General features: G+C 40.7%; 2 protein-coding genes and 1 non-coding gene across 3 annotated transcripts in view; 2 read left to right on the top strand and 1 right to left on the bottom strand.

Annotated features, from left to right (window-relative positions):
• Positions 1-249: 249 nt before the first annotated feature.
• On the bottom strand, positions 250-21,666 carry LOC126215043 (nucleoside diphosphate-linked moiety X motif 17-like). The gene is made up of 4 exons (XM_049941682.1): positions 21,284-21,666; positions 21,007-21,208; positions 18,336-18,592; positions 250-1,181 (listed from the first exon to the last, which is right to left on the bottom strand). Exons 1-4 carry the CDS (start codon positions 21,599-21,601, stop codon positions 885-887), a joined length of 1,074 nt encoding a protein of 357 aa, XP_049797639.1. The 5' UTR covers positions 21,602-21,666; the 3' UTR covers positions 250-884.
• Positions 9,319-9,393, top strand: Trnat-ugu (transfer RNA threonine (anticodon UGU)). Its single transcript has one exon. It is a non-coding gene; the product is annotated as a tRNA-Thr (tRNA).
• The window catches only part of LOC126215041 (ubiquitin-conjugating enzyme E2 Z-like), a 30,454-nt gene continuing 25,888 nt past the window's right edge, over positions 21,656-26,221 (top strand). The window contains exon 1 of the mRNA XM_049941678.1: positions 21,656-21,973. Coding sequence (XP_049797635.1) covers positions 21,840-21,973 — 134 coding nt within the window. The 5' untranslated portion in view covers positions 21,656-21,839. The remainder of the gene's footprint in view (positions 21,974-26,221) is intronic.

Raw genomic sequence — 26,221 nt, 5'->3', positions numbered from 1 at the left:
TTATTTGCCAGTCTTGTGTGGCAGTGCATAAATTAAGTATAGTTTTAGGAAACTGACTAATGCTACTTAGGGCTGAAGCTGTAAGTCGTCCTAGTGTTTCCACCAATAAAAAGTTTCTATGTGTTGTGTGTTTTTTGTTTTTGTTGGTTTTTTGGGGGGTGAGGGGGAGGGCAGAAGAAAGGATTTGCTAGAAGACTTCTGTGGGCTGCTGCTGAAATAATTCTTTATTTCACAAAGAAATCGAGTCAGTTGCACAATTAGAAAATTTATTTTGCTTTACTAGTTTCAGCAGATTCTTCTGTCACCATCAGAATGCTAAACACTGGTTTAGCAAATGTTAATATCATCTTCATTTTTGTGTGTGTGTGTGTGTGTGTGTGTGTGTGTGTGTGTGTAATTCGGAAGAATGCTTTGTTAGCTTTTGTTTGACAGTCTATTTGTTGTGCCTATCTGTGATGTAGCATCTCCACTATATGGTGGACAGTGTTGCCCATCTTGAAGTGCCCCATATAGCTCCATTCTTGTATAAAATACCTGAAGATGGTCAGAAGCTTGAAACCAGTAGTACATAAAGAATTATTTTAGCAGTAGCTTATGATTTTTTCTTCAAATGTATACAATCTACAGGGCCCTACCTGCACAAAATAAACTTCTATATATTATTTCTTCCTGTTGTGAGAAAAATGGCAAGTAACCAATGTCTCAAATACGAACCTTCTTACAAGAGCAATAAAAGTCTTTAAATATATTTTGCAAAACCATTACCATTAAAAAATAGTACTGTAAACATTGTGAGGCATTTTCTTATAGAATGCCAACTATCACAGATTTGTACGGCCCACGCCCACAATATACATACAGGGCTATGGCTCTAATTTAGTGTGCTATATCCGACAGCTTTCAAAGCTTTTATTGCAGCTGCCTTTCACTCCTCCGCACCCTCCCCTCGAACTGTCTTTGAGACGCAGCCAGCCATAGAGAGCCGCCTGCACCCCGGTTAGGGGTTCGTCAAGCCACGGAGCCAGGAACATCGACGACAGGGCGGTCAGCTTGGGTGTCATGTCGCTGCCTGGCCCCGCTTTCCACTGCAGGACCGTACGACTGGTCGCGTTGTCGGATACCAGTGCCCTCACGTCCTCTTCGTTCAGCCAGACACATGCCTGGACTTCATCTGGATCTAGCTGCAGTACAAAGGAAACTGTTACAAAAGGATGTGACTAAACAATTTTTTAAAAAAGTTTTGTTCATCTAAACATCTGTGAAGGGTTAGACTCAAGGGAGGTAATTAAGAGAGAATAAGCTTTACAAAACTAAAAGGATTACCGTACTGGGGAAAAGTAGGGGAGTGGGAGTCTGTTTAAAAAGTGCACTTCTGTGAAGTTAAAATCTGATGCTGAAAAAAACCTCACACTATGTTACTTCACTTCATGAAATCCTTAAGATAAATGTATGCAAACACTTGCTTTACCCAGTCTTCGCTTCTTAATGATGTGGATATTGTCCAGGAATGCTGCAGGATAGGAACGTCCAAGTTCCTAAGTGCCATCCAATTGAAAAACTGCACTAGCCCACTGAGTCACAGACAGTAGTTGTTGTTGTTGAACACTAATTTTTGTACTAACAACTGTGCATTTAAAAAAGTATGCCTATTGCTTAGTATGTACATGGAGGTAGTATTTGTGACTTTTTGGTATGAAAATACAGCACAGATATTTTTAAACAGCTTGCCTTACTGCTGCATATAACAAACCTAATCGTATCTTAGGGATGTATGCAATGTAGTCAGTTTTTTATATCTTTTCTTGCCTATGTTACAATGTTCATCACCTGAGGACAAGGAGCAAATAAGCAGAGTGTATTAACTATAGTCGTGGGGCAATGCATTGTTTAACAAAGTATGTGCTGTAAGCAAGCATGAGCAGACACCCAGACACCAGTTCTAGTTCCGTTCACTAGTGAGACAGGATGTGATGGTGCCCTGCTTAGTGTTGCATAAAAACGCCCCACATAATAATACCTCTGCCTCTACCCCAAACCATTCACTGCACCAGAGAACTCCTAGCTTCACACTCAGTACAGTTAGTAAAAAAGCATTATGTATTTGCACAATTTATTTCTCTACAGTGTAAGCTGAAGCAGTAAAGTGATGCAGGGACCCCATACAAAAACAAATATAAATGAATTAAATGGCTTGATCGCACTGACCACGAAAAGCATGTTGTTTTCTCTTTCCAATACTTTATAGACTGATGTTCAGACACAACACTGTTCCTTTGTTTCAAAATTATAATACTAAGGAAAAAAAGTGTATGATATCTGTTGATTAACACAGTTTCATAATTATATTTGACCCATTACCCAGTGCTCTGAAGGGGTTGAAGGTGATAAAATCATGTCAGAGTGACTGATCTTACTCCACAGAAACATTCATTCCTCATACTTATACAGTGTACAGGTTTAAAGACAGCTAAGTGTATGGTGATGTGTAGGCACTGATGCACTGGGAAGTTGTATTCAGTATCGACTTGGTAATATAGTGACACAATCTTCTCAATTACATACATGAATATGGTGCAGGTAAAAACAACAAACTACATTAAACAATTGATCGAACAGTACAGGGGTGCACTGGCAGTTCATATTTATTTATTGATCATAATTACAGCCTATTATCTGAAAAGCTAAAATAGGCCGTACAAATCACATTTTCTTGGATAATTGTAAGAAACTTCCTGGCAGATTAAAACTGTGTGCCGGACCGAGACTCGAACTCGGGACCTTTGCTTGTGTATTAATTATTTATTTCTGGTACTTAATTTAAAAAATGAGATTAAAAAACTATTACTACTGCTACAAAACTACTTTAAGACACTTAACCAATTACCCAGCTACTAAACTACTACAAACACTACAGAGTTCGTTCACTTATTTTGGTGCATTTGACTTGTAGATGGTTGTTTCCGCTACTAGATCTGTCGTCGTCATACTCCTGTCAACAGCCATAGTCTGCTGGGTTCCTTGGGCATTGGGCAGCACGTCAGCAGCATTTCCATTGTAGCGAGTAATTCCGACCGTCACTGTTACTTCTTGAACTCCACACTTCCGTGGTCACTTGCACCAATGCAATGTAGATTCTTGGGACAGTATTTTACTCAGTGGTCGGCCCCTCAACCTGTCATCTTCTCTCCATCTGCAGAGTATGTCGTCTAGCTTGGAAGGCAGCATGGTGACTTAGGGCTGAATGTCTCGTGAAGTCTTCCTTGGCCTTCCTTGATACTGGGGCTACAGTATAGTCAAAGATTTGCCAGGTCGACTCGCTCCTTTGTGCTACTTTGGAATCCCATATCCTTAATACCTTATGTCCATTACAGCTGCATCTACATAGTGCATGCAGTCCCACAATGTGTGTCCTGGTGTGCCTGCACTGCCGCGGGTGTAATTGGTTAAGTGTCTTAAAGTAGTTTTGTAGCAGTAGTAATAGTTTTTTAATCTCATTTTTTAAATTAAGTACCAGAAATAAATAATTAATACACAAGCAAAGGTCCCGAGTTCGAGTCTCGGTCCGGCACACAGTTTTAATCTGCCAGGAAGTTTCTTACAATTATCCAAGAAAATGTGATTTGTACGGCCTATTTTAGCTTCTCATTTTATATACATGCATGGTATAAGGGCCATAGCCAGACAGGTAATGTATCAATCCTCTTGATGAGTTAAAAAATCTCATTTGTAATCTCTCCCTGATGTTAGGGAGAAATTCATAAGTTCTGTCAGTGCCTGAAGTGTCCCATTCATTTTGCCACAGTTGTAATATGCGACATGCGATCTTTTATTGGCCTTTTCCGAACTGGCCTCAGTTTAGAGCACTCTTTGTACTTCCATTTGATTGGCTTTCTTTAACACGTGGACGGAGTGGCTCGTGGCGGCAGTGGATATTAGTCGGCCACGCACCCTCGAGAGCTCAGTTCGTCAGCACACCTGACGAGGGCGACATGCCTGATCCCCGAAGTATTGTGGCAGTTTGGCACGATAAACTGGCAGTTCGGGAGCTCAGCGTGCATCATCTGCCATTCACCGTAACCAGAATTGCAGATTAGGTGCGCTCTCCACTCCATCACAACAGTACAGCCTGAAGAAGCCACGGAGGAAGAGGCAGCCACTGTCTCTATACCGTACACTAGCGCACCATCAGGGAAAATATGACACATATTAAACAAGCACCAAGTCAAAACAGTCTTTTCCATGCCTGATAAAAAATGAGCTTTATTGGAAAGTGTCGAAGATGACCTCCGTTTGCAAAAGGCCAGTGTATACCAGATTCCATATCTATGTGGGACGACATAGTGGACAGACGATGCCAGCGAGAACACTAGAGGGGCACTTGACTGATGTATCCCAACGAGTCAACGATTGCACAGACTTCTAAATACTGGGACATTAGAGAGGCCATACAAATTTGTAGCCAAGACAATCTCATCAACTGAGACGGCACCTATAATCTTAAGCAAGGCTTGGGAACCAGCACTGAGTTTAATTAACAAGACTCTCAGTAAATAAAATGATCTGGCAAGCAGGCCGAAAAGAGAACTTATATCAACGTTAACACAGATGCCGACGCTAGCGCACAGACGGAGTCGGCCACGCACCCTCAGCTCAGTTCGTCAGCACACCTAAGAATGGTGACACGTCTTATCATTGAAATATTGTGTCCTTAGGACACTATGAACTGGCAGTACTCTTGCAGACTGTTCAGTCAACAAATATGCTGGGAGAAACTGAAGAATCACTACATTAGTGTAAAGCTCAACTGCAACAGTCGAGTGTACTTTGTGTGCCACTTGAATGAATACACCCATCTCGCAGGTTCCACTTCAAACATGGTTACTCACAGAGTTGTAAAACTACCACAGGCTCTCTTAAGTTGGTGTAGATTACAGTAGTTTTTCTAGTTCCCTTGGTCGTTCAAGATATAACCCTGTTACCCGTATGCTAGGTGTACTGCATACTTATCAGTGTTACCTTATTTCGATTGCTTTGTTTGTGTATGCAATCAGTGTCTCCACAGATTCCCCTAGGACGGAGTGAGCATATACAGGATGATTTTTTTTTACCACGTACAAACTCTGGGGACTGATCGATGAGAGGATATGTAACAAAAAAGGTATAACTAATTTAAGTGTGGAAGTGCACGATTTTCATGCTAGAGACCATTTATTCAATCACACAGTGTTACAGAGACTGCAGTCTAATACACACTGTACCATGCAGCCACAGTCGGAGTATATGTTGAAAATGGTTTCCACGTGTCTTAACGCATGCAAGTACATGCTGTAGCATATTCTGTCTCGCATGTTCACATCGACAAGGCAGCATGAATATGCTGCTCACACGTGTCTGCATCTGGAATGGGATGCATACATGATCACGGAGAATGTTCTACACGGTAGTCTCTCTCACCCTGTTCTGGCGGGTCAACTGCCTGGTACTAATACGGCAGTCGCCTTCCACATTGTTGATCACATTTTCCTCCAAGTCTGGTGTCCGAACATTTTGGGTATGTCCTTCATGATTTCTTACTGCCTGAAACGACCCTGTCTCACACAAATGGCAAAACACAAACACTGAATGCTGTGGTTGTGGTCGGTAGGGATAGGTCTCCTGATAGAACCTTGCTACCCGCCGCTCATTGCCATTTGCCTTTCTGTAAGTAAACACCACGTCGGCAAGCTCTCGATTCGAATACGGAACCATTTTGTTCAATGCTGTATCACACCCACTACTAGGTGAATCAGCAAGAGAAGTGAATCGGACACATTACCAATTACTATGGCAGGAGAGGGCACTAAGGCATCATGTATGAGGAACAGTACCTCCCTCTAGGAAGAAACTACGCATACTGCAACTGTGGCTGCGTGATACAGCGCATATTAGACCACAGTCTCTGTAAAAAAATATGATTGAATATATGGTCTCTAATATGGATTTCCAGACATAAGTTCATTAGACCTTATTTGTTCCGTATCCTCTCATCAATCAAGTTCCCAGAGTTTGTACATGATGGAAAAAATGACCCTGTTTGTGTAACCTATGGAACATTTCTGTTCTATACAGTTATCCTCCTGTCTGTTACTCAAAAATAAACATTGTCTACAGCAACACTGAAACTGCAAATTGTTGATATGTATTGTGAAACAAAGAGATGATGCAGTAAAAATCAGAATACAGATTCAAACAGTGGAAACTCCAGGTTAGAATATTACAATGTAAGGCAAAGATACATTGCTACTTCCTGTAAACTGACAAATTAAGTTGCAGAGAGGCACAATTAAAAGTGCGTGTCTGCAACTTACTGTATCATCTTTGTGGTAAGTAGCAATCTACCTTTTCATTCCATTGTTAAAATACAGATTTATCATGTAGCAATAGAAAAAAACAGTTCATGAAAGAAAATAACACAACAAACGTATCAAACATTGCTTCATCAAGCTTCTACAAAACATTTTTCTGTTGTTTTGCAAACAATTTTCATACTGATCAATAAAAATAGGAAACAGTTGCCTTTGATCATGATGAACATTCTATTAAGAACAAAATAATAAAAGGTGTACAACTTTGCCTCCCTCGTTTTTTCCCCAGCATTTGAGGCTTTAATGAAACAAACTGGTTACATGTTTATCATTCAGAGTGTTTTCCATCACTGGCCTCTACTTCCTCCCATCTTTCGGGCAGTGTACGAATCCCACATCGAAAATATTGTTCATCTTTTGAAGCGATCCACGAATCGATCCAATTTGTGCCGTCTTCATGATATCAGAAGTCTTGGTCAGCCCGGCCATGAGCCATTGATCTAAACAAGTGATAGAGGGAACAATATCTGGAGAATACGGTTGGTGGGGTAGCACTTCAAATTTTAACGTTGTCAAGCACTTTTTGACCTCTTTTGCAACGTGGGGTCAAAATGCAGAGCATGATCTTGGAGCTGTGAAAATTCGGTTTGGCCGTCAATGTGTAAGCATGGCCGGGATATCCCCATGATTTTTTGCATTTAGGGTTATTCTAATGAACCCATTTTTTGTCCCCAGACATAATGCGATCCAGAAATCCCTTCCGTTTTTACCTCTGATGCAACTGTTCACAAACACCATTCAACGTCTCTTGGTTTCAACTCACACGGGACCCAAGTTCCTCCTTTCTGAATCATACCCATAACCTTGAGACATTTTGAAATGGATTACTGTGTCACTCCCACTAATCGTGCCAATTCTTCTCGAGTTTGATGTGAGTCTTCATTCAGCAATGTCTCCAATTCTGCATCTTCGAAAACATTCTCTCTTCCACCACTATGCCGGTCCAAGATGTTAAAATCACCATTCTTGAAGCATTGAAACCACTCATGAGACGGTCTTTCACTAATAGCGTCCTTACCATATGTACGTGAGACCATTTGATTAGACTCAGCCGCTGTTTTCTTCATACTGAAACATTACAGTGACACCTCCTGCAAATGACGAGAATTAGGCTTGTAAACTGACATTTTCAATCGAGAACAACTTTATGATGCAGTCACAAATCAACTCATGTTTGAATGAGGTTATGTTGACCAGGGTCCAAGCTAACTGCCTGACATCTGCAATCTGTTTCTTTCGACTGTTGTTGGCTCCCAGTTTCCTTCACACACATTCGTTTGTTTCTTTTCCTAGAATACTACTGGAAATCCTACCATTTAGAGTCATTTATGTAATGAACTGTAGTTTTGGTAGATCACATCTCTAATTAACAATCGCCAAAGCAGTATCTTGAAATATACAAGTCCCTTATAAAAAGAGGCCATCTAGAAAAGCTCATTGCAGTAGTGCCAAATCATTTTATATAAATACCTGTTTACTACGTGTAAATAATCAGCTTACATAGTACTGCGGAATGATCACTGTAGATAAAAAAACAATTCAAGATACGTGCAGCTCCCTGATAAGAATCTGTATTCATAAACAGAAGAAAAACAAGGTCAAAGCTTTTTTTATCTGATCTTGTGAATACCTAAGTTTCCACTTTTCCACACATACAGGAGAGCAAAGTTCAATTGTCCCGTACATGTGTCTCACTCACTCACTGTCCCCTGACTTCCCAATGCTTCACCTCCATGATAGATTTCCCTGGGATGTTGGAGGACTTTTCAAAAAACTGCAAGTTTTGCTGATGACACAAGAATATTGATAAATTAATATCTAGGGTTTGGAATGCAGTTTATACTCTGGGGCAAAAGTCTAACAGATCACTGATACACATCAGGTAGGAAATAGAAAATCCCTACATATTTGAAAACAATGTAAATGAGTACCTTATCAGCTACTCCAATAGTTTATCATGGTACTGGGACTATGGACTGTAAAATTATGCTTAGTAACTCTAATGTCTGTAATAACAAGATTTTCACTTTCTCAATATAAACAAACCTGACAAATGTCTGTGTTAAGAAAATGCTTTCTTTGAAATATTAGATGTGAAGAGACAAATACAGTAGTATAAGAGAAAGAGCAGTAGTTCTTTCCACTGTGTCTATAATTCCATAATTAGCAATGAGAGGATTAGTGCCCGTCATAATTTGTTGTCAGAAGGGAAAGCTGGAGCACAGCGTAACAGGGAAGTTATGTCATAAATTTTGAAAAATATATTAGTATGCCACAATGCGAGTCGGAGCACATAATACATACTGGGGAACAGTGCAGTAAGTATGAGGAACTATGTTCATCTTGGTATAGCTTGTATTGTTCAAATGCTTCTCAACACAAACTACAATTAATTTGCTGAAACTAATATTTAGAATGAAATGATAATTAAAATGGACACTCTAGCTGCAAACAGGCGTTGATGTACTTCATTGGGGACATGTTGAAAATGTGTGCCCCGACCAGGACTCGAACCCGGGATCTCCTGCTTACATGGCAGACGCTCTATCCATCTGAGCCACCGTGGGCACAGAGGATAGTGCGTCTGCAGCGACTTATCCCTTGCACGCTCCCCGTGAGATACACATTCCCAACATGTCCACGCCACTACATTCGTGGTGCGCCTAATAGATGTCATACTACCGTCATGTATAGTTAAAAATATGGCTTCCCGGCCATTGACTTTCTTGTGCGAATGCACACGCTATGCCCGAACTCGTACGGGACTTGGTAGATTAATCTGCCACGAGTAATGAGTATGATGGGCAAACATCTATTAGGCGCACTACGAATGTAGTGGCGTGGACATGTTGGGAATGTGTATCTCACGGGGAGCGTGCAAGGGATAAGTCCCTGCAGACGCACTATCCTCTGTGCCCACGGTGGCTCAGATGGATAGAGCGTCTGCCATGTAAGCAGGAGATCCCGGGTTCGAGTCCCGGTCGGGGCACACATTTTCAACATGTCCCCAATGAAGTACATCAACGCCTGTTTGCAGCTAGGGTGCCCATTTAATTATCATTTCATTTCTAGCGAAGCTGCATGGTCATCCACGGTAACTGTTCTTTCAGGAACAGATACTACCGTCATATATAGTTAAAATTTGGCTTCCCGGCCATTGACCTTCTTGTGCGAACGCACACGCTATGCCCGAACTCATACGGGACTAGGTAGATTAATCTGCCACGAGTAATGAGTATGATGGGCAAACATCTATTAGGCGCACTACGAATGTAGTGTTGTGGACATGTTGGGAATGTGTATCTCACGCGGAGCGTGCAAGGGATAAGTCCCTGCAGACGCACTATCCTCTGTGCCCACGGTGGCTCAGATGGATAGAGCGTCTGCCATGTAAGCAGGAGATTCCGGGTTCGAGTCCCGCTTGGGGCACACATTTTCAACATGTCCCCAATGAAGTACATCAATGCCTGTTTGCAGCTAGTGTGCCCATTTAATTATCATTTCATTCCTAGCGAAGCTGCATGGTCATCCACGGTAACTGTTCTTTCAGGAACAGATACTACCGTCATATATAATATTTAGAATCCTTATTATTTTTTTTTTTTTAGGCCTACTACACTTTTTTCTGACACATGTATCAACTTTGATTTTTACCTCTCCTACAGAGAAATGTCTCTATTGCCATCCTTATTCCTGATCAGTTTACCAATATAGTGAACTGGGTGCTTGCTTGGGAACTCCATGAAACATAATTGTCTTGGCTGGCATATCATCATCTACTCTGCCCTCATTTTAACCTTCAGCATCTTCATTGTCTGAGTACTCTGAAGGATCACACGGCTCCACAAAAGTCAGCTTCTTTTGAAGACTTCTCTTGTTGGATTGCATTTTATTTTCCTGTTTCATCTTCCACTCTGTTGAACGACCTTCAAATGCTTTTTTAACTGCATTATCTACTTCAATGTATGGGTTGCACTATTCACATCATTTTAACAGTCCGACATTAAAATGCTAAACTATGCTCCATAGGGAAGTGTCATATAATTTCACAAGTTTCAAAAAAAGGTGCTTTCTCAGAATGTAATATGATAAATTTGTGTGTGATTATGGCCATAAATTAGAGCATTTGTTTGTGACTATACACGATATAGAGAACGTTAATATTATAATAAAAATTTATTTCAAACAACGGAAAATCCAGGATGGAATATAACACTATTATGAAAAGGATCCCCCCCATGAACCATAGACCTTGCCGTTGGTGGGGAGGCTTGCGTGCCTCAGCGATACAGATGGCCGTACCGTAGGTGCAACCACAATGAAGGGGTATCTGTTGAGAGGCCAGACAAACATGTGGTTCCTGAAGAGGGGCAGCAGCCTTTTCAGTAGTTGCAGGAGCAACAGTCTGGATGATTGACTGATCTGGCCTTGTAACATTAACCAAAACGGCCTTGCTGTGCTGGTACTGCGAACGGCTGAAAGCAAGGGGAAACTACAGCCGTAATTTTTCCCGAGGACATGCAGCTTTACTGTATGATTAAATGATGATGGCGTCCTCTTGGGTGAAATATTCCGGAGGTAAAATAGTCCCCCATTCGGATCTCCGGGCCGGGACTACTCAAGAGGACGTCGTTATCAGGAGAAAGAAAACTGGCGTTCTACGGATCGGAGCGTGGAACGTCAGATCCCTTAATCGCGCAGGTAGGTTAGAAAATTTAAAAAGGGAAATGGATAGGTTAAAGTTAGATATAGTGGGAATTGGTGAAGTTCGGTGGCAGGAGGAACAAGACTTTTGGTCAGGTGATTACAGGGTTATAAATACAAAATCAAATAGGGGTAATGCAGAAGTAGGTTTAATAATGAATAAAAAAATAGGAGTGCGGGTTAGCTACTACAAACAGCATAGTGAACGCATTATTGTGGCCAAGATAGACACAAAGCCCATGCCTACTACAGTAGTACAAGTTTATATGCCAACTAGCTCTGCAGATGATGAAGAAATTGATTAAATGTATGACGAGATAAAAGAAATTATTCAGGTAGTGAAGGGAGACGAAAATTTAATAGTCATGGGTGACTGGAATTCGTCAGTAGGAAAAGGGAGAGAAGGAAACATAGTAGGTGAATATCGATTGGGGGGAAGAAATGAAAGAGGAAGCCGCCTTGTAGAATTTTGCACAGAGCATAACCTAATCATAGCTAACACTTGGTTCAAGAATCATAAAAGAAGGTTGTATACCTGGAAGAGTCCTGGAGATACTAAAAGGTATCAGATAGATTATATAATGGTAAGACAGAGATTTAGGAACCAGGTTTTAAATTGTAAGACACTTCCAGGGGCAGATGTGGATTCTGACCACAATCTATTTGTTATGATCTGCAGATTGAAACTGAAGAAACTGCAAAAAGGTGAGAATTTAAGGATATGGGACCTGGATAAACTGGAAGAACGAGAGGTTGTAGAGAGTTACAGGGAGAGCATAAGGGAACAACTGACAGGAATGGGGGAAAGAAATACAGTAGAAGAAGAATGGGTAGCTCTGAGGGATGAAGTAGTGAAGGCAGCAGAGGATCAAGTAGGTAAAAAGACGAGGGCTAATAGAAATCCTTGGGTAACAGAAGAAATATTGAATTTAATTGATGAAAGGAGAAAATATAAAAACGCAGTAAATGAAGCAGGCAAAAAGGAATACAAACGTCTCAAAAATGAAATCGACAGGAAGTGCAAAATGGCTAAGCAGGGATGGCTAGAGGACAAATGTAAGGATGTAGAGGCTTGTCTCACTAGGGGTAAGATAGATACTGCCTACAGGAAAATTAAAAATACCTTTGGAGAGAAGAGAACCACTTGTATGAATATCAAGAGCTCAGATGGAAACCCAGTTCTAAACAAAGAAGGGAAGGCAGAAAGGTGGAAGGAGTATATAGAGGGTTTATACAAGGGCGAAGTACTTGAGGACAATATAATGGAAATGGAAGAGGGTGTAGATGAAGACGAAATGGGAGATAAGATACTGCATGAAGAGTTTGACAGAGCACTGAAAGACCTGAGTCAAAACAAGGCCCCGGGAGTAGACAACATTCCATTGGAACTACTGATGGCCTTGGGAGGGCCAGTCATGACAAAACTCTACCATCTGGTGAGTAAGATGTATGAGACAGGCGAAATACCCTCAGACTTCAAGAAGAATATAATAATTCCAATCCCAAAGAAAGCAGGTGTTGACAGATGTGAAAATTACCGAACTATCAGTTTAATAAGTCACAGCTGCAAAATACTAACACGAATTCTTTACAGACGAATGGAAAAACTGGTAGAAGCGGACCTCGGGGAAGATCAGTTTGGATTCCGTAGAAATGTTGTAACACGTGAGGCAATACTAACCTTACGACTTATCTTAGAAGAAAGATTAAGGAAAGGCAAACCTACATTTCTAGCATTTGTAGACTTAAAGAAAGCTTTTGACAATGTTAACTGGAATACTCTCTTTCAAATTCTGATGGTGGCAGGGGTAAAATACAGGGAGCGAAAGGCTATTTACAATTTGTACAGAAACCAGATGGCAGTTGTAAGAGCCGAGGGGCATGAAATGGAAGCAGTGGTTGGAAAAGGAGTGAGACAGGGTCGTAGCCTCTCCACGATGTTATTCAATCTGTATATTGAGCAAGCAGTAAAGGAAACAAAAGAAAAATTTGGAGTAGGCATTAAAATTCATGGAGAAGAAGTAAAAACTTTGAGGTTCGCCGATGACATTGTAATTCTGTCAGAGACAGCAAAAGACTTGGAAGAGCAGTTGAACGGAATGGACAGTGTCTTGAAAGGAGGATATAAGATGAACATCAACAAAAGCAAAACGTGGATAATGGAATGTAGTCAAATTAAATCGGGTGATGCTGAGGGAATTAGATTAGGAAATGAGACACTTAAAGTAGTAAAGGAGTTTAGCTATTTAGGGAGAAAAATAACTGATGATGGTCGAAGTAGAGAGGATATAAAATGTAGACTGGCAACGGCAAGGAAATCGTTTCTGAAGAAGAGAAATTTGTTAACATCGAGTATAGATTTAAGTGTCAGGAAGTCATTTCTGAAAGTATTTGTATGGAGTGTAGCCATGTATGGAAGTGAAACATGGACGATAACCAGTTTGGACAAGAAGAGAATAGAAGCTTTCGAAATGTGGTGCTACAGAAGAATGCTGAAGATAAGGTGGGTAGATCACGTAACTAATGAGGAGGTATTGAATAGGATTGGGGAGAAGAGAAGTTTGTGGCACAACTTGACTAGAAGAAGGGATCGGTTGGTAGGACATGTTTTGAGGCATCAAGGGATCACAAATTTAGCATTGGAGGGCAGCGTGGAGGGTAAAAATCGTAGAGGGAGACCAAGAGATCAATACACTAAGCAGATTCAGAAGGATGTAGGTTGCAGTAGGTACTGGGAGATGAAGAAGCTTGCACAGGATAGAGTAGCATGGAGAGCTGCATCAAACCAGTCTCAGGACTGAAGACCGCAACAACAACAACAACAACAACAACAATAACATGAAAATGATAGTTGCACTCACCAAATAGTGGAGATTTTGAGTCACAAATAGGCCGTAGCAAAAAGACTGTCACAAAGTGAGCTTTCGGCCAACAAGACCTTTGTCGGAAACAGGTAAATCGTGCACACATGCACGCATGCACGCACGCACGCACGCACGCACGCACACGAAGGCCTTGTTGGCCAAAAGTTCACTTTCTGACAGTCTTTTTACTGTGCCTATCTGTGAAGGCCTCACTGGACAAAAGCTTGCTTCCTGACAGTCTTTTTGTTGTGCCTATCTGTGACTCAGCATCTCTTATGGTGAGTAGCAACTATCCTTCCCATAATATTGTTACAAAAATTTACTTTACATACTTTGAAACACATTTTTTTTTTCACTAGGCACCAAAGTTGAATTTTAACCACTTCCAAACTACACGTGCCACTAGTGATAACAAATGACAATTACAGAAGATTAAACACAAGGCTACCAACATGAAAACTTATACCCAAATCCAAATGTTACACTGTGCCTCGTGTTACGCTGTACTTTACAGTAGCCAAGAGTGGCTGCTTGTGGCAGTTAATGTATAACTTGACTTGTAAAACGTCCTCAAGGCTAGCTTAATTATGGGATTTACGGGTTTAATGTGTGAAGGAAAGGATATTTAAACATCAATGGTAGCTTAATATTAACCTTCAAGTATTTCCTCTGCAAGAAGAATGGGTCTTAAGAAAATCAATGTGATGTCTGTGGTGGTCATGTGTTCTCAGTGACATTTTGTACTATTATCTACAAGCAAGAAAACTTGCATGTCCAAGATTATCATTGTTTCGAGAATGAATGACACATTCAAAATATAGCTAATGGCTGCATTTTGATCATTCGTACTTCCACGACAGGCTTTAGGAAGGAATAGATAACTACTGGTAGTCCACATCTACAGCAATACTCTGCAGGGTGGATGTTCCTTCCCACTGTAGCCTATCAGTTTTTAGGGTTTCTTCCTGTTCCTTTCTGGAACAGAGAGTGGGAATAGGGACTGATGAAATGCCTCTGTTCTTTCAGTAATTACTTCAATCTCATCTTTGCAGTCTGCACTGGCGTGTCATAAAGGGAGTTGATGAAGACATCTAAATTCTTTAATTAATACTATTTCTTGAAACTTTAAATATAGGCTTTCGCGGGACCATCCGTGCCTATCGTGTCAGCATCTGCCAGTTCAGGTTCGGGCTTCATTTCCGTGACACATTCCCGTGGGTCAGACAGACCTGTCACCAGTCATATTGCCCTTCCTTGCTTATGTTCAATAGCTCTCGTTATGCTATTTGGTACAAGTTCCATATCCTCTAGTAATATTCTAGTACGCACTGCCGGAATGTTTTGTATGCAACCTCCTTTGGAGAGCGATTGCATTTTCCTTGTGCCATACCTGTCAACTGAGGACTGCCTCCCATCCCCCATTTTTATTAAAGTGGCATAACTGGTTGTTCTGTGCAAATTGCTGGCAGCTAAGATGCAGTATTCCAAAAGGTGAGTGACTTCTCCTCTGCATGCAAACACATGCAGCAGGCTGCACAAATTTCTTTGAAATTCGTTACTGTCCATTACAGTCTCAGTCACAGATTAGTTTAGATATACTTTTTGTACCATAAATACACAATGAGGAGATTATTCAGGACGTAGAACATGTATAAAACCAAGAACACATAACACAAATTTACAAGAAAAAAGGGTTATACAATTTTTTTCCACAGGTCCTAAGTGAAATAGTGAACAATTCCTAAATGATTTCATTTGGAGGTAATAACAAATTTGTCACATAACATGTAAATGTACAATAAACATAGGTGCATGCAAAAGTTCTTAGTATATTGCAGTCACACACCACCAAACAGAAAACCACTGTTTACACTGACCGCATTACTGACACTGAAGATATGCAGAGTTCAGATTTCAAACACGTTATTTGAGATTTCTAAAAGTATACAAATCATTTGGGCACTGACAAATTCTTTGGGATCCTCATAAACTGAATTTTAGGTAAAACTCCACTTATGGTGTCAGCGACTTTTGCAATAAATGATGTAGTTGGTAACTCTTTGCACTGTGAATGATTAGGCACAATGGCACAGCCAGTGAGAAAATAACGCTCAATGACAGCGAAATGGAAATATATTGTGCAAAATGTTGTCATGTAAAACATAATATTCCAGAAAATTTGAACTGTGGTCTTAGGTTCCTGCATAATAACCACCTCAGAAATTGTGACATTTAGAAAATACCTCACAAAGTCTTTGAAACCATCATTGGACTACACTACAGGTCAGTCCGTCACCACAACGCGTTTTCTCCCACTCACTTGTGTTGGCTTCAGCATCACAGAACCAAACTGTGACAATGAAATACAAAAAAATACCCAAAGAAATCCTGTCATATTCTGAGAAACGTATAGTACACGAAATGCATACAAAAATTAGTAACCTATTTTACAACCCATAACAGTCAGATCAATAATCGTAAACCTCACACCATTCACATTAAAAAACACACACTGAAGTGTATGTCAGAGGGTGCTTAGAACGATAACACATGTTACGGTTTTTTCCTTGTACCAACTGTGGACAGAGCACAGAAAGAAATGCTTTCTATGCGCAGTTAATTAGTCTAATTCTTGTCTACACGATCCCAACAGGAGCGATACATAGGGGGATGAATACCTTTAGATTCTTCAATTAATATTGCCCCCTCGAAACTTTCTATGTGTCTTTTATGGGATAATCTTCAAGTGTCTGCCAATTCATGTTTTTCAACATTCCTGAAGACTCTCTCGTGTCTCAAAGTTGTGACCATTCGGCAGCCTTTCTTTGTTTATACTCCGAGTCTCTATCTAGTATAAGTCACACACACTTAAGAGAGAATCTAGGATTGATCGAGAAATGATTTGCGAGCAATCTCCTTTTTTGACTGACTGCATTTTTCCACTATTCTGCCACGGACTGAAATCTGCCACTGTAGAATGAAAGTAAGTAAAGTATGCTAGCTTTCTTATTTTTTACTGTTTGTATACGACAACATACACAGTGCAAATAAAGATTTGTTTAAGCAGTTTACATGTATCATAATGCTAATTCCACAAGCCTTATTGCTTCTCTGCATTAAGCATTGTACGTCTCATCCCTCAACATAATACTGTTCTAATCTCCATCCAGATCCGTACCCTGCAAATCACTGAAGTGTGTGGCAGAGTGAACATCCCATTGGATCAGTTGTTAGGGTTTCTTCCAGTTCCATTCACATATGGAGCACAGGAAGAACGTCTGTTCAAATGCCTCTGCGGGTGCAGTAATTATTCTAATCTTATTCTCGCAATCCCTATGTGATCGATATATATAGGGTTGTAGAATATTGTCAAGAGTCATCATTTAAAGCCAGTTCTTGAAACTTTGTCAGGAGAATTTCTAAGAATAGTTTACATCTCTTTTCAAGTCTTCCAGTTCAGTTCCTTCAGTATCTCTGTGACACTCTCCCACAGATCAAACAAATCTTTGATCATTCTTGCTGACCTTCTCTGTATGTGTTAAATATCCCCTGTTACTCCTACCTGGTACAGGTCGTACACACTTGAGCAATATTCTGGAACTAGTCACACAAGTGATTTGTAAGTTGTCTCTTTTGTAGACAGACTGCACTTCCCCAGTACTGTACCAATAAATTTAAGTGTGCTACCTGCTCTCCCATGAATGAATCTATGTGATCATTCTATTTCATATCCCTACAAAGCATTTCAGCCTAGTATTTGTATGAGTTGCCCGATTCCAGCAGTGACTCACTGATATTACAGTCACAGGATACCACGTTTTTTCCTTTTAAGAAGTGCACAGTTTTACATTTCTGAACATTTAGAGCAAGTTGCTGATCTTTGTGCCACTTTGAAATCTTATCGAAATGTGCCTGAATATTTATGCAGCTTTTATCGGACAGTACTTCATTGTAGATAACTGCATCATCTGCAAAAAGCCTGAGGTTGCTATTAATATTGTCTGCAAGGTCGTTAATATACAACACGAACAGCAAGGAACCAGACACACTTCTCTGGTGCACATCCAAAGTCATCTGACGGTGACTCTCCATCCAAGATTACATGCTGCGTCCTCCGTACCTAAAAATCCTCAATCCAGTCACAAATTTCACTCGATATCCCATATGATCGTACTTTGGACAATAACCTTAAGTGTGGTACTGAGTCAAATGCTGCATGTACCTGACTACCTTCATCCAAAACTTTCAGTATGTGAAGAGAGGAAAGTGCGAGTAGGGTTGCACATGATCAATGTTTTAAGAATCCATGCAGGTTGGCATTGTGGAAGTACTGTTGGCAAAACCAGAAAGACGAGAGGCATACCTTTATTGTATTCTGAAGCTCATCCTTGTTCTTTGAAACGATGACATGAAGGTACACGACTGCGTGGTGATACCGCGGAGGGCCCGCCGGCAAGAAGGGGGGGAATACAGACTCCCAAAGGCACAAAACACGCACAGAGGGTCCCTGTGAAATTGATGGTGACTGCCCGCTTTCTGGGCAGAGGTCGACGTTCAGACAGAGGCCGGTTTCCTCATACAGCTCACGCAGCCCACCTTCCACCAAACTCTCTCCAGACTCTGTGAGCAAAGGATGAGTTCCATTATCTTCTGCCATCTGCATCTGCAAACAGTTACAATACATCTTCATTATTACTCTGCAATTCACAATTAAGTGTCTGGCAGAGGGTTCCTTGAACCACTTTCAGGTTATTTCTCTACTGTTCTGCTCTTGAACGGCACTTGGAAAAAATGAGCACTTAAATTTTTCTGAGTGAGCTATGATTTTATCACGATGATCATTTCTCCCAATGTAGGTGGGTGCCAACAGAGTATTTTCACAGTTGGAGGAATAGTTGGCAACTGAAATTTCACGAGATCTTACCGCAACGAAAAACGCCTCTGTTTTATGGATTGCCACCCCAATGCACATATTGTATCCGTAGTGCTGTCTCACCTATTTTGTGATAATAAAAAATGAGCTGCCCTTCTTTGAAGCTTTCCGACATCCTCCATCAGTCCCATCAGATGTAGATGCAGATTTCACACCGCATACAGTACTCCAAAAGCGGGCAGACAAGCGTGGTGTAGAGAATGTTTTTAGCAGACATGATGCACTTTCTAAGTGTTCTGCCAATAGATCACAGTGTTTTGTTTGCTTTACCCACAGCATTATCTATGTGATCGTTCCAATTTAAGTTACCCTTTAGATTTGTGTGATTTATGTCATATAACCAAAATTTAGCAGATATCTCTTAGTACTCATATGGATTATTCGTTACTTAGAGCCAATTGCCATTTTTTTCACAATACCGATATCTTGTCTAAATCATTTTGCAATTGGTTTTCATCATTTGATCATCTGATGACTTCACAAGGTGGTAAATGACAGTATCATCTGCAAACAACCTAAGAGGGTTGCTCAGATTGTCTCCTATGTCATTTATGTTCATCAGGAACAGCAGAGACCCTATAACCCTTCCTTGGGGAATGCCAGATATTAATTCTGCTTTACGCAATGACTTTCTATCACTTCCCACAAACTGTGACCTTTCTGACAGGAGCTCCCACAAGTGAGGTGATACCCCATAGGCATGCAATGTGATTTGAAGACACTTGTGAGGAACAATATGAAAAGCCTTCTGGAAATCTACAAATATGGAATCTACTTGACGTCCCCTGTCGATAGCACTAATTACTTCATGGGAACGGAGAGCAAGTTGTGTCTCAAAAGAACAATATTTTCTGAATCACTGCTATTTGTCAATAAATCATTTTCTTCAAGGTAATTCACAATGTTCAAATACAGCGTATGTTCCAAAATCCTACTACAAATTGGCATAGTCATATGGGTCTGTAATTAAGTGGATTTCTCCTATTTCCTTTCTTGTTCTTTTACAAGAAGTAGTGACCAACGACCCTTGTGGGAGGTAAAATGTAATCACAGCTGGAAACACAATTAGTTGCTACACAGAAGTACACGAGTAAAGTAAAGAATTGCAGATGTCACTTCTGGGTAGGGAAATGCGACAATTATGCCTTTAGCAAGTGTATTTGTTCCTCTATTACACACAAGATTATGACTCAAAAAAGAGTAGGCCTACTTATTCTTGGCTCATTCTGGCCACTTACATTTGTTGCAAAGGATATAGATTTTCTTCATTCAGCCAGCAAGACCCATTTTTATTTTCTTCTCCAAGGCTGACAACGCAAGTGACTTTAAGTATAGGTTGCACACTGAGATCTTTTGCCACAGGAAAGGGGGCATGGGCAAATAGGAGTGCTGGGCAGTAAGTTTGCACTCAACTGCTTAGGTATACAGTGTACATCAAAGAGTGTCATATTTGTAGTTTACTGGCTTCAAAAGCGTAACAAAGGAGATTCCCCCTTTCTTTCTTTCTTTCTTTCTGGGCAGGGTAGGGCAGATATGGTTAGTGTATTCCAAGCAAAGGTCCAAAAAAATGATAGTAGTACATGTGTTGTGAAGAAATAATAACAACATTATTATAATAATATGAAGTCATCCTTAATATATAGATACTTAACGTGCATCACTTTTCGTGCGAATTTTTTCTTGAATGATTATTATGAATTTGCTCTGCCAAAAGTTAATTATGATCTTTACATTGGATATGATGTACAATATTTGCCAGCTCTTCCTATAATTTAAGGAGTTCCACATATTTAACCTAAGTCCCATACCTTTTTTTATTCCACATATTTAACCAAAGTCCCGTACTTTTTTTTTTTTTTTAAAAAAAGTGTGTCCACTGACTGTTGCCTGTTTCTACTACATACTGAATCGATTTGGGAAGTGGCCGCAAATGAGTTAGGAGGCTTTAAGGTTTTTCACAAGTTGCCTACATAACTGACTCAGCCTTCTGACATGTCTCGGAAGCATTTAGAAGTAATTTATAAAAAAAAGTACACATTCGTCAACTGCATAGGTTAAAAGTATTTCATCCCTCAACATGTCTGTAAAAGCAAAAGCTTACCAATATTTCCACCGGGTGGGACCCAGGCTCCTGGAAATGACCGCATGTGACCCGACCTTTGGGTCAAAAGAATATGTGAATCTGAAGATTCCAGGATAATAGCCACTCCAACATGAACTCCACGGTTTTGGGTGCTCTCCGGGATTGACAGAGCAGCCTCCTCCGTTTCTTCCAATAACATAACGGGGCATGTCGGGGAATGCTACAACAATATTTGACATTGTTTTGTTGCTTAGTGCAGGGATTTGGTATAAAATTCTGTTATCCTTTGCTTTACCTGCAACACCACATTTCCGAAATCCGCTGTTCCACTAGAATAAAGTTTTTCGTCCGACAATGATTTTTCTCGTTTAACGTCCACAAAATTCGGACTTGCGGGATATAATACCAGCACGTCTTCTTCCAGTTTGCAGCCGACATTTACAGATAAACTATTTGGCGAAAAATAATTAACAAGACAGTCTACAAATCTGGCCATTTTAACTGTGTCGCTATTTTCCAAAGTCTTTATCCCGACTAATATTCTGCGTAAAGAATTCGCACTATTTACCGCATTAGCCATTTTATCACTATTACTTCTCTGATCTGATTGCATTTTGCGCCTGCTGGTGTGTACGGAACTTCTTTGGTGGTTTACGTGAAACTTGCCCCTCCTGTCATCTGTTTCACAGCCGTGATGGCGAGGGCAAGTTGTTTGTGTTGCAGTCTGCTGTGCTGTGCACAGCGTTAAGTTTGGACAGTTGCCACAATCTCGATAAAATTGCTGCAGAGTTTCATCAAATTTGGGGTTATTTTTATGCCACGGTGTCATTGCGTGACCATATAAACGAAAAATGGCAAAGCCACAAAATATTAAAGTTGTTGCTGTTACTGCTGTCAGTTCATTAGGTTCGGATTGGGACCCTATTACAAATACAGATTGGCAGAAGGAGACGCCGTCAGCACAATGTCTTCTGAGGATTAAAAGGTTCGTAGATACGTCTAGACGTCAATAACAATAATGACATTTCTGTACAGACAATACAGCACGTGTTACGTTGATTAATATCCATGATGCAATACCATATCACATTTAAAGTTTGCATGGAGTATTCGCTATCATATCTGAAGCAATGTTTACAGCATTCTGTAATGTAACCAATGGTTTGTTTTCGGAATTTTATCGAACACATTTTCAACGAGAAATCTGAGATTGTAACCAAAATTTGGGCGACTCGTATTACGTGCTTACACGAGTTGCACATACTGTTTGTTACTACCTGGTGGTTGTCGGCCTCATCATACGGCATGTTCAATTTCAGAAGGAATTGTTAGAAAACTACACAGTCTTTGTGACATAATCCATACATGTAAGTCTCATTTCAAGTTCTCCCCCTTGCAACTTAATTCATTGTAGCTTGAGAGGGAAAGCGATTTTTATTATTTTTGGAGAGCGGTATACACACAAATAATATACTTATTTTCCGTAGACAGTGTAGGAAAACGAGCATTAATTATGCTATACCCGGAAATTAGCAACTAACTTTCAGACAACTACCAGGTTGTAACAAATAGTATTTGTTGTTTGTTGAGCTCTAACGACTTACTAAATTGAATACACTGGCTGTTACTGACATTTGATTATCTATATACTTCAAACCATCTGTTGTTTCCAACATTTCATTAACTGCCGTAGTAGTGGTCCAAAAATTCTGTTCATTATTCGTAGACTTGTGTAGCCTGCCGAAAGACAAAATTTCCATCTTCTGACAATGCAAAAAGAAGACGAGATAAAGTGTGATGCAAAATAAGTCTTTCTTCAAATTTCCCAATTCCCTCTTAAATCTAGGTTGTGGTGAGAGATAGCATAGGCCCATGGCTTGGTTATGTTGGACTGTGATAATTTGATTGTGAATTTGCAAACCCAATAAATGTGAATTTGAAGTAAAAGTTGCAGTAACATATTTCTCTGTAGTACTATCTTGTGTCTACATTCTCACCAAATTTAACACACTGTTGCTATATTTATTTGTGTGTTACATAAGTATATTTACTATATGATCTGGAGCAAGTTAATTGATCTGAAGATTGTGTAGAAAATAAGTCATAAGGTATTCCTAAAGGTAATAACTTCTTATTTATTCATTTTAGTTTGTCAGATCAGCTGAACAATATGAGGGTGGTTTGATCAGTCTGGTAAAAAAGCAAGAAAAAAAATGTTTGTTTCATGAACAACTCATATTGCTTGTTGACGTAGTCTCCTTAGAGGGATATAACTTGGGGCAGTGATCGTCCAGCCTTTTCATTCCATCGGAAAAATAAGTTCTATCAAACTGCAAAATATTCATTGACTGCAACTGTACCTTCCACATTATATGACAATTTCTTCCCAGCAAGCCAAAATTTTAAGTTGGAATAGGAAGAAGTCAGTTAGGACAAAGTTCGATGAATAGGGTGGATAATGAACCAGTTCAAAGCTCCGCCACTGTTATGGCTGATGTGTGGAGTGTTACACAATCTTGGTGAAACAGCAGTTTTTTCGTGTCAGCTGTGGTCTTTTCAGATATTGCAAGTCTCAAATGATCCAACAATGAAGAATTACGGTTCTGCCTTTTTGGAAGCTATCTATGAGGATTATTCCTTGGTAATTCCAAAAACGGTGGTCATCACCTAACCAGCTGACAAAATGGTCTTCGCCTTCTTTGGTGCACTTTTACCAGCCTTTGTTCATTGTTTTGACTGCTGTCTAGACTGTGTGTGTAGTTATGAATCCAAGTTTCAACAGTCACAAATCGACACAAAAGTCGTGCAGATTGCGAGTGAACATTGCTGGACATTGTTCGATCAACTGTGAGCAATCGCGGCACCCACCTCACACACAGCTTTTTGGTAGCCAATTCTCAGTGCTGGATATTATGTACTCATTCAGTTGAGATGTGTACAGTCTCAGCAATCTCGTGAATTTTTATTCGACAGTCTCACATTACCGTACCGTAGACTTTGGCAGTGGTTTCCTTTGTGGTGATGTCAGTTGGACTGCAGGAGTGCACTTCATCTTCAATGCTTGTCTGACCACATTTAAATTCATTAATCTAAAAGTAAGTGTCTTACGTGTTGGTGTAGAGTCTGTGTGAACTTCATGCAATTTTAACAGCAACACGAAAGTCTGTTTTATCCATTTTCAATTCCAGTCAGCACACTCACCAATTCAGATGACTGTCAACATTGAACATTGTTGAAATTCTTTATATGATCCTTGACATAATCAAGGTTACAAACCATGAAAGTGGAGGGGAAAAAAATGTTCTGTTTCATGGAAATTTACCTGACTTATCAAACCACACTCATGTTACGTAAGTGATGTTTTAACTGTAAACATTCGAAAGCTTATTTTTACCATAATCAGTAGCAATGAACTCTTTTATTTTATCACCATTTAGCCCATGTGTAAAGAAATTTTGTAGAATGGAAATTCTGCACCACATCCCTGCACACTCCTACAGGCAAAATACAGCATCTTCCCCCCCACAACTCTCATAACCTTGCCATGTTTCTTCTGTACCTCCCACTACCCACACCAGCCGAGATGACTACTGACTGCAGTTGGGCCTCAGATGCCTGCAGATGACAGCGGCCATATGTGAGACAGTTGTGAGTGAATGAATGTAAGGACTTTGTCCGATAGCTTAATGTACTTTTAAACGTGCCTTTAATGCCTCGCTTGGGGAAGGTGTCGGTGAGCGGTTCTCAGATGGAGGTGGGTGAAAGTGCAGGTCATTTAGGATGCTAATATGTTGGCAGAACTTTTTATTAATAATCATACACGAACATCGATAATAGCATCGGCAGCAGGCACACGGTAGACAACAGTCGACAATAAGCCAGGTGGAAGCAACGGTGTAAGATGATCCCTGACAGCTCAGAGCTAGCTTTCAGCTGCAAATCACTATTGGCTGCGGGATAAGATATTAGCCATCTGTGGAACTGTGACAACACTGAGGCGTTGCCACAGAGATATTTACAAAATTACATTACGTTATCAGTTGAGACAGGTGTGAAGCTTCCACTCCCGACCCACTGTGACTTTCGAGGGCAGACCTATTCTGACTCAAATATAGGCAGGTGAACCTAGCAGGTCTACCCAGGCAATGAAAGCAGACCGGAGAGCAGCAGCTATAGCTGTCGGTAACTGACGGTACGGCCAGAACTGTGGGGGGTGAGGGCAGGTATCGGTGGGCCCGGGCTTAGGCAGTCAGACAGCAGTCACCACTTTGTGCACTGGAGCTGGCAAATGTAGCTGAATCGTAAGGACAGTGGCAACCGACACGGGCTGTACATCACAGTAGTGCTCAGTGTGCTGATGGCAACAGGCTGGCCCTGGGAGTTTAAATATTGTGGCCCAGCAGGATCCAGTACCTCCTTCATTATTTCCTTATTAGTTTGTTCAGCTTGGACAGACATTCTGATGCACCCCTCACCTCTGGTGCCATTTGGACTTTCTCTTGTAATATTCCGATGTTTTAACAACAGGCAGGGCAGACTCAGTGAGCATTTAACACTCACAACCAGGAAGGTGGTGCGCTGAGCTGGCATAGTCGGTACACGGGGCCGAATTGGCAGGGCAGCCCCACAGCTCTGCACTGCAAACGGCTGGTGGCGTTGAAGGTCATTATGGTAGATCGTGGTGCTGCACTGTCTGGCTCTGAATCGTCAGCTGGAGTTCAGCGGCAGGCGGGCTCCGGTGGCGGGGAGCAGTCTCGTAGATGTGGCACCAGAATGATGGCTGCCAGGGCAGGGACCATTGGACAGAAGTCTGTGGATCATAGTCCGGTGGGGAGTGGCAATGATGACACAGTTATGGTGAAGACTGCGAGGCCGCGTTAGATGGGGACTGGGCGTAGCTACATTGTGCAGCAGGCTGAACAGTGACAGGATGAATTGGTTGTGTTTAAATGCTGCTGCTCTCTGACTTTGTGGTAGTGCTCTCTGACTTCGTGGTAGTGCTCTGACTTCGTGGTAGTGCTCTCTGACTTCATGGTAGTGGCTGCGTATCTGGATAGGGCAGTCAAACGAAAATGAGACAGATGGCAAAAAAGGAAGTAAGCTATTTATTATTTCAAAAGTAATTGCTATAAATGTTAGATATATTTGTCCCATTGTGAGACAAGTACTCAATTAATTCTTCACGAAAAAGTGTTTGAGGCTGCCTACAGAATCGTGATTGTACCCAGGTGTG

The sequence above is a fragment of the Schistocerca nitens genome, chromosome 12 (assembly GCF_023898315.1).
Source record: "Schistocerca nitens isolate TAMUIC-IGC-003100 chromosome 12, iqSchNite1.1, whole genome shotgun sequence".
Classification (NCBI taxonomy): Eukaryota; Metazoa; Arthropoda; class Insecta; order Orthoptera; family Acrididae; genus Schistocerca; species Schistocerca nitens.
Note: the sequence above shows the minus strand (reverse complement) of the source record. Positions and strands in the feature narration are given on the sequence as shown.

Bases quoted from the DNA above. Each gene is read 5' to 3' on its own strand.
- LOC126215043 (XM_049941682.1), bottom strand. From the start codon at position 21,601: ATGCAATCAGATCAGAGAAGTAATAGTGATAAAATGGCTAATGCGGTA. The intron at 18,593-21,006 runs GTAAGCTTTTGC...CTTTGCTCACAG, and splicing joins CCCACCCGGTGGAAATATTG to AGTCTGGAGAGAGTTTGGTG. The intron at 1,182-18,335 runs GTATGCCTCTCG...TTTGTACTGCAG, and splicing joins AGCTTCAGAATACAATAAAG to CTAGATCCAGATGAAGTCCA.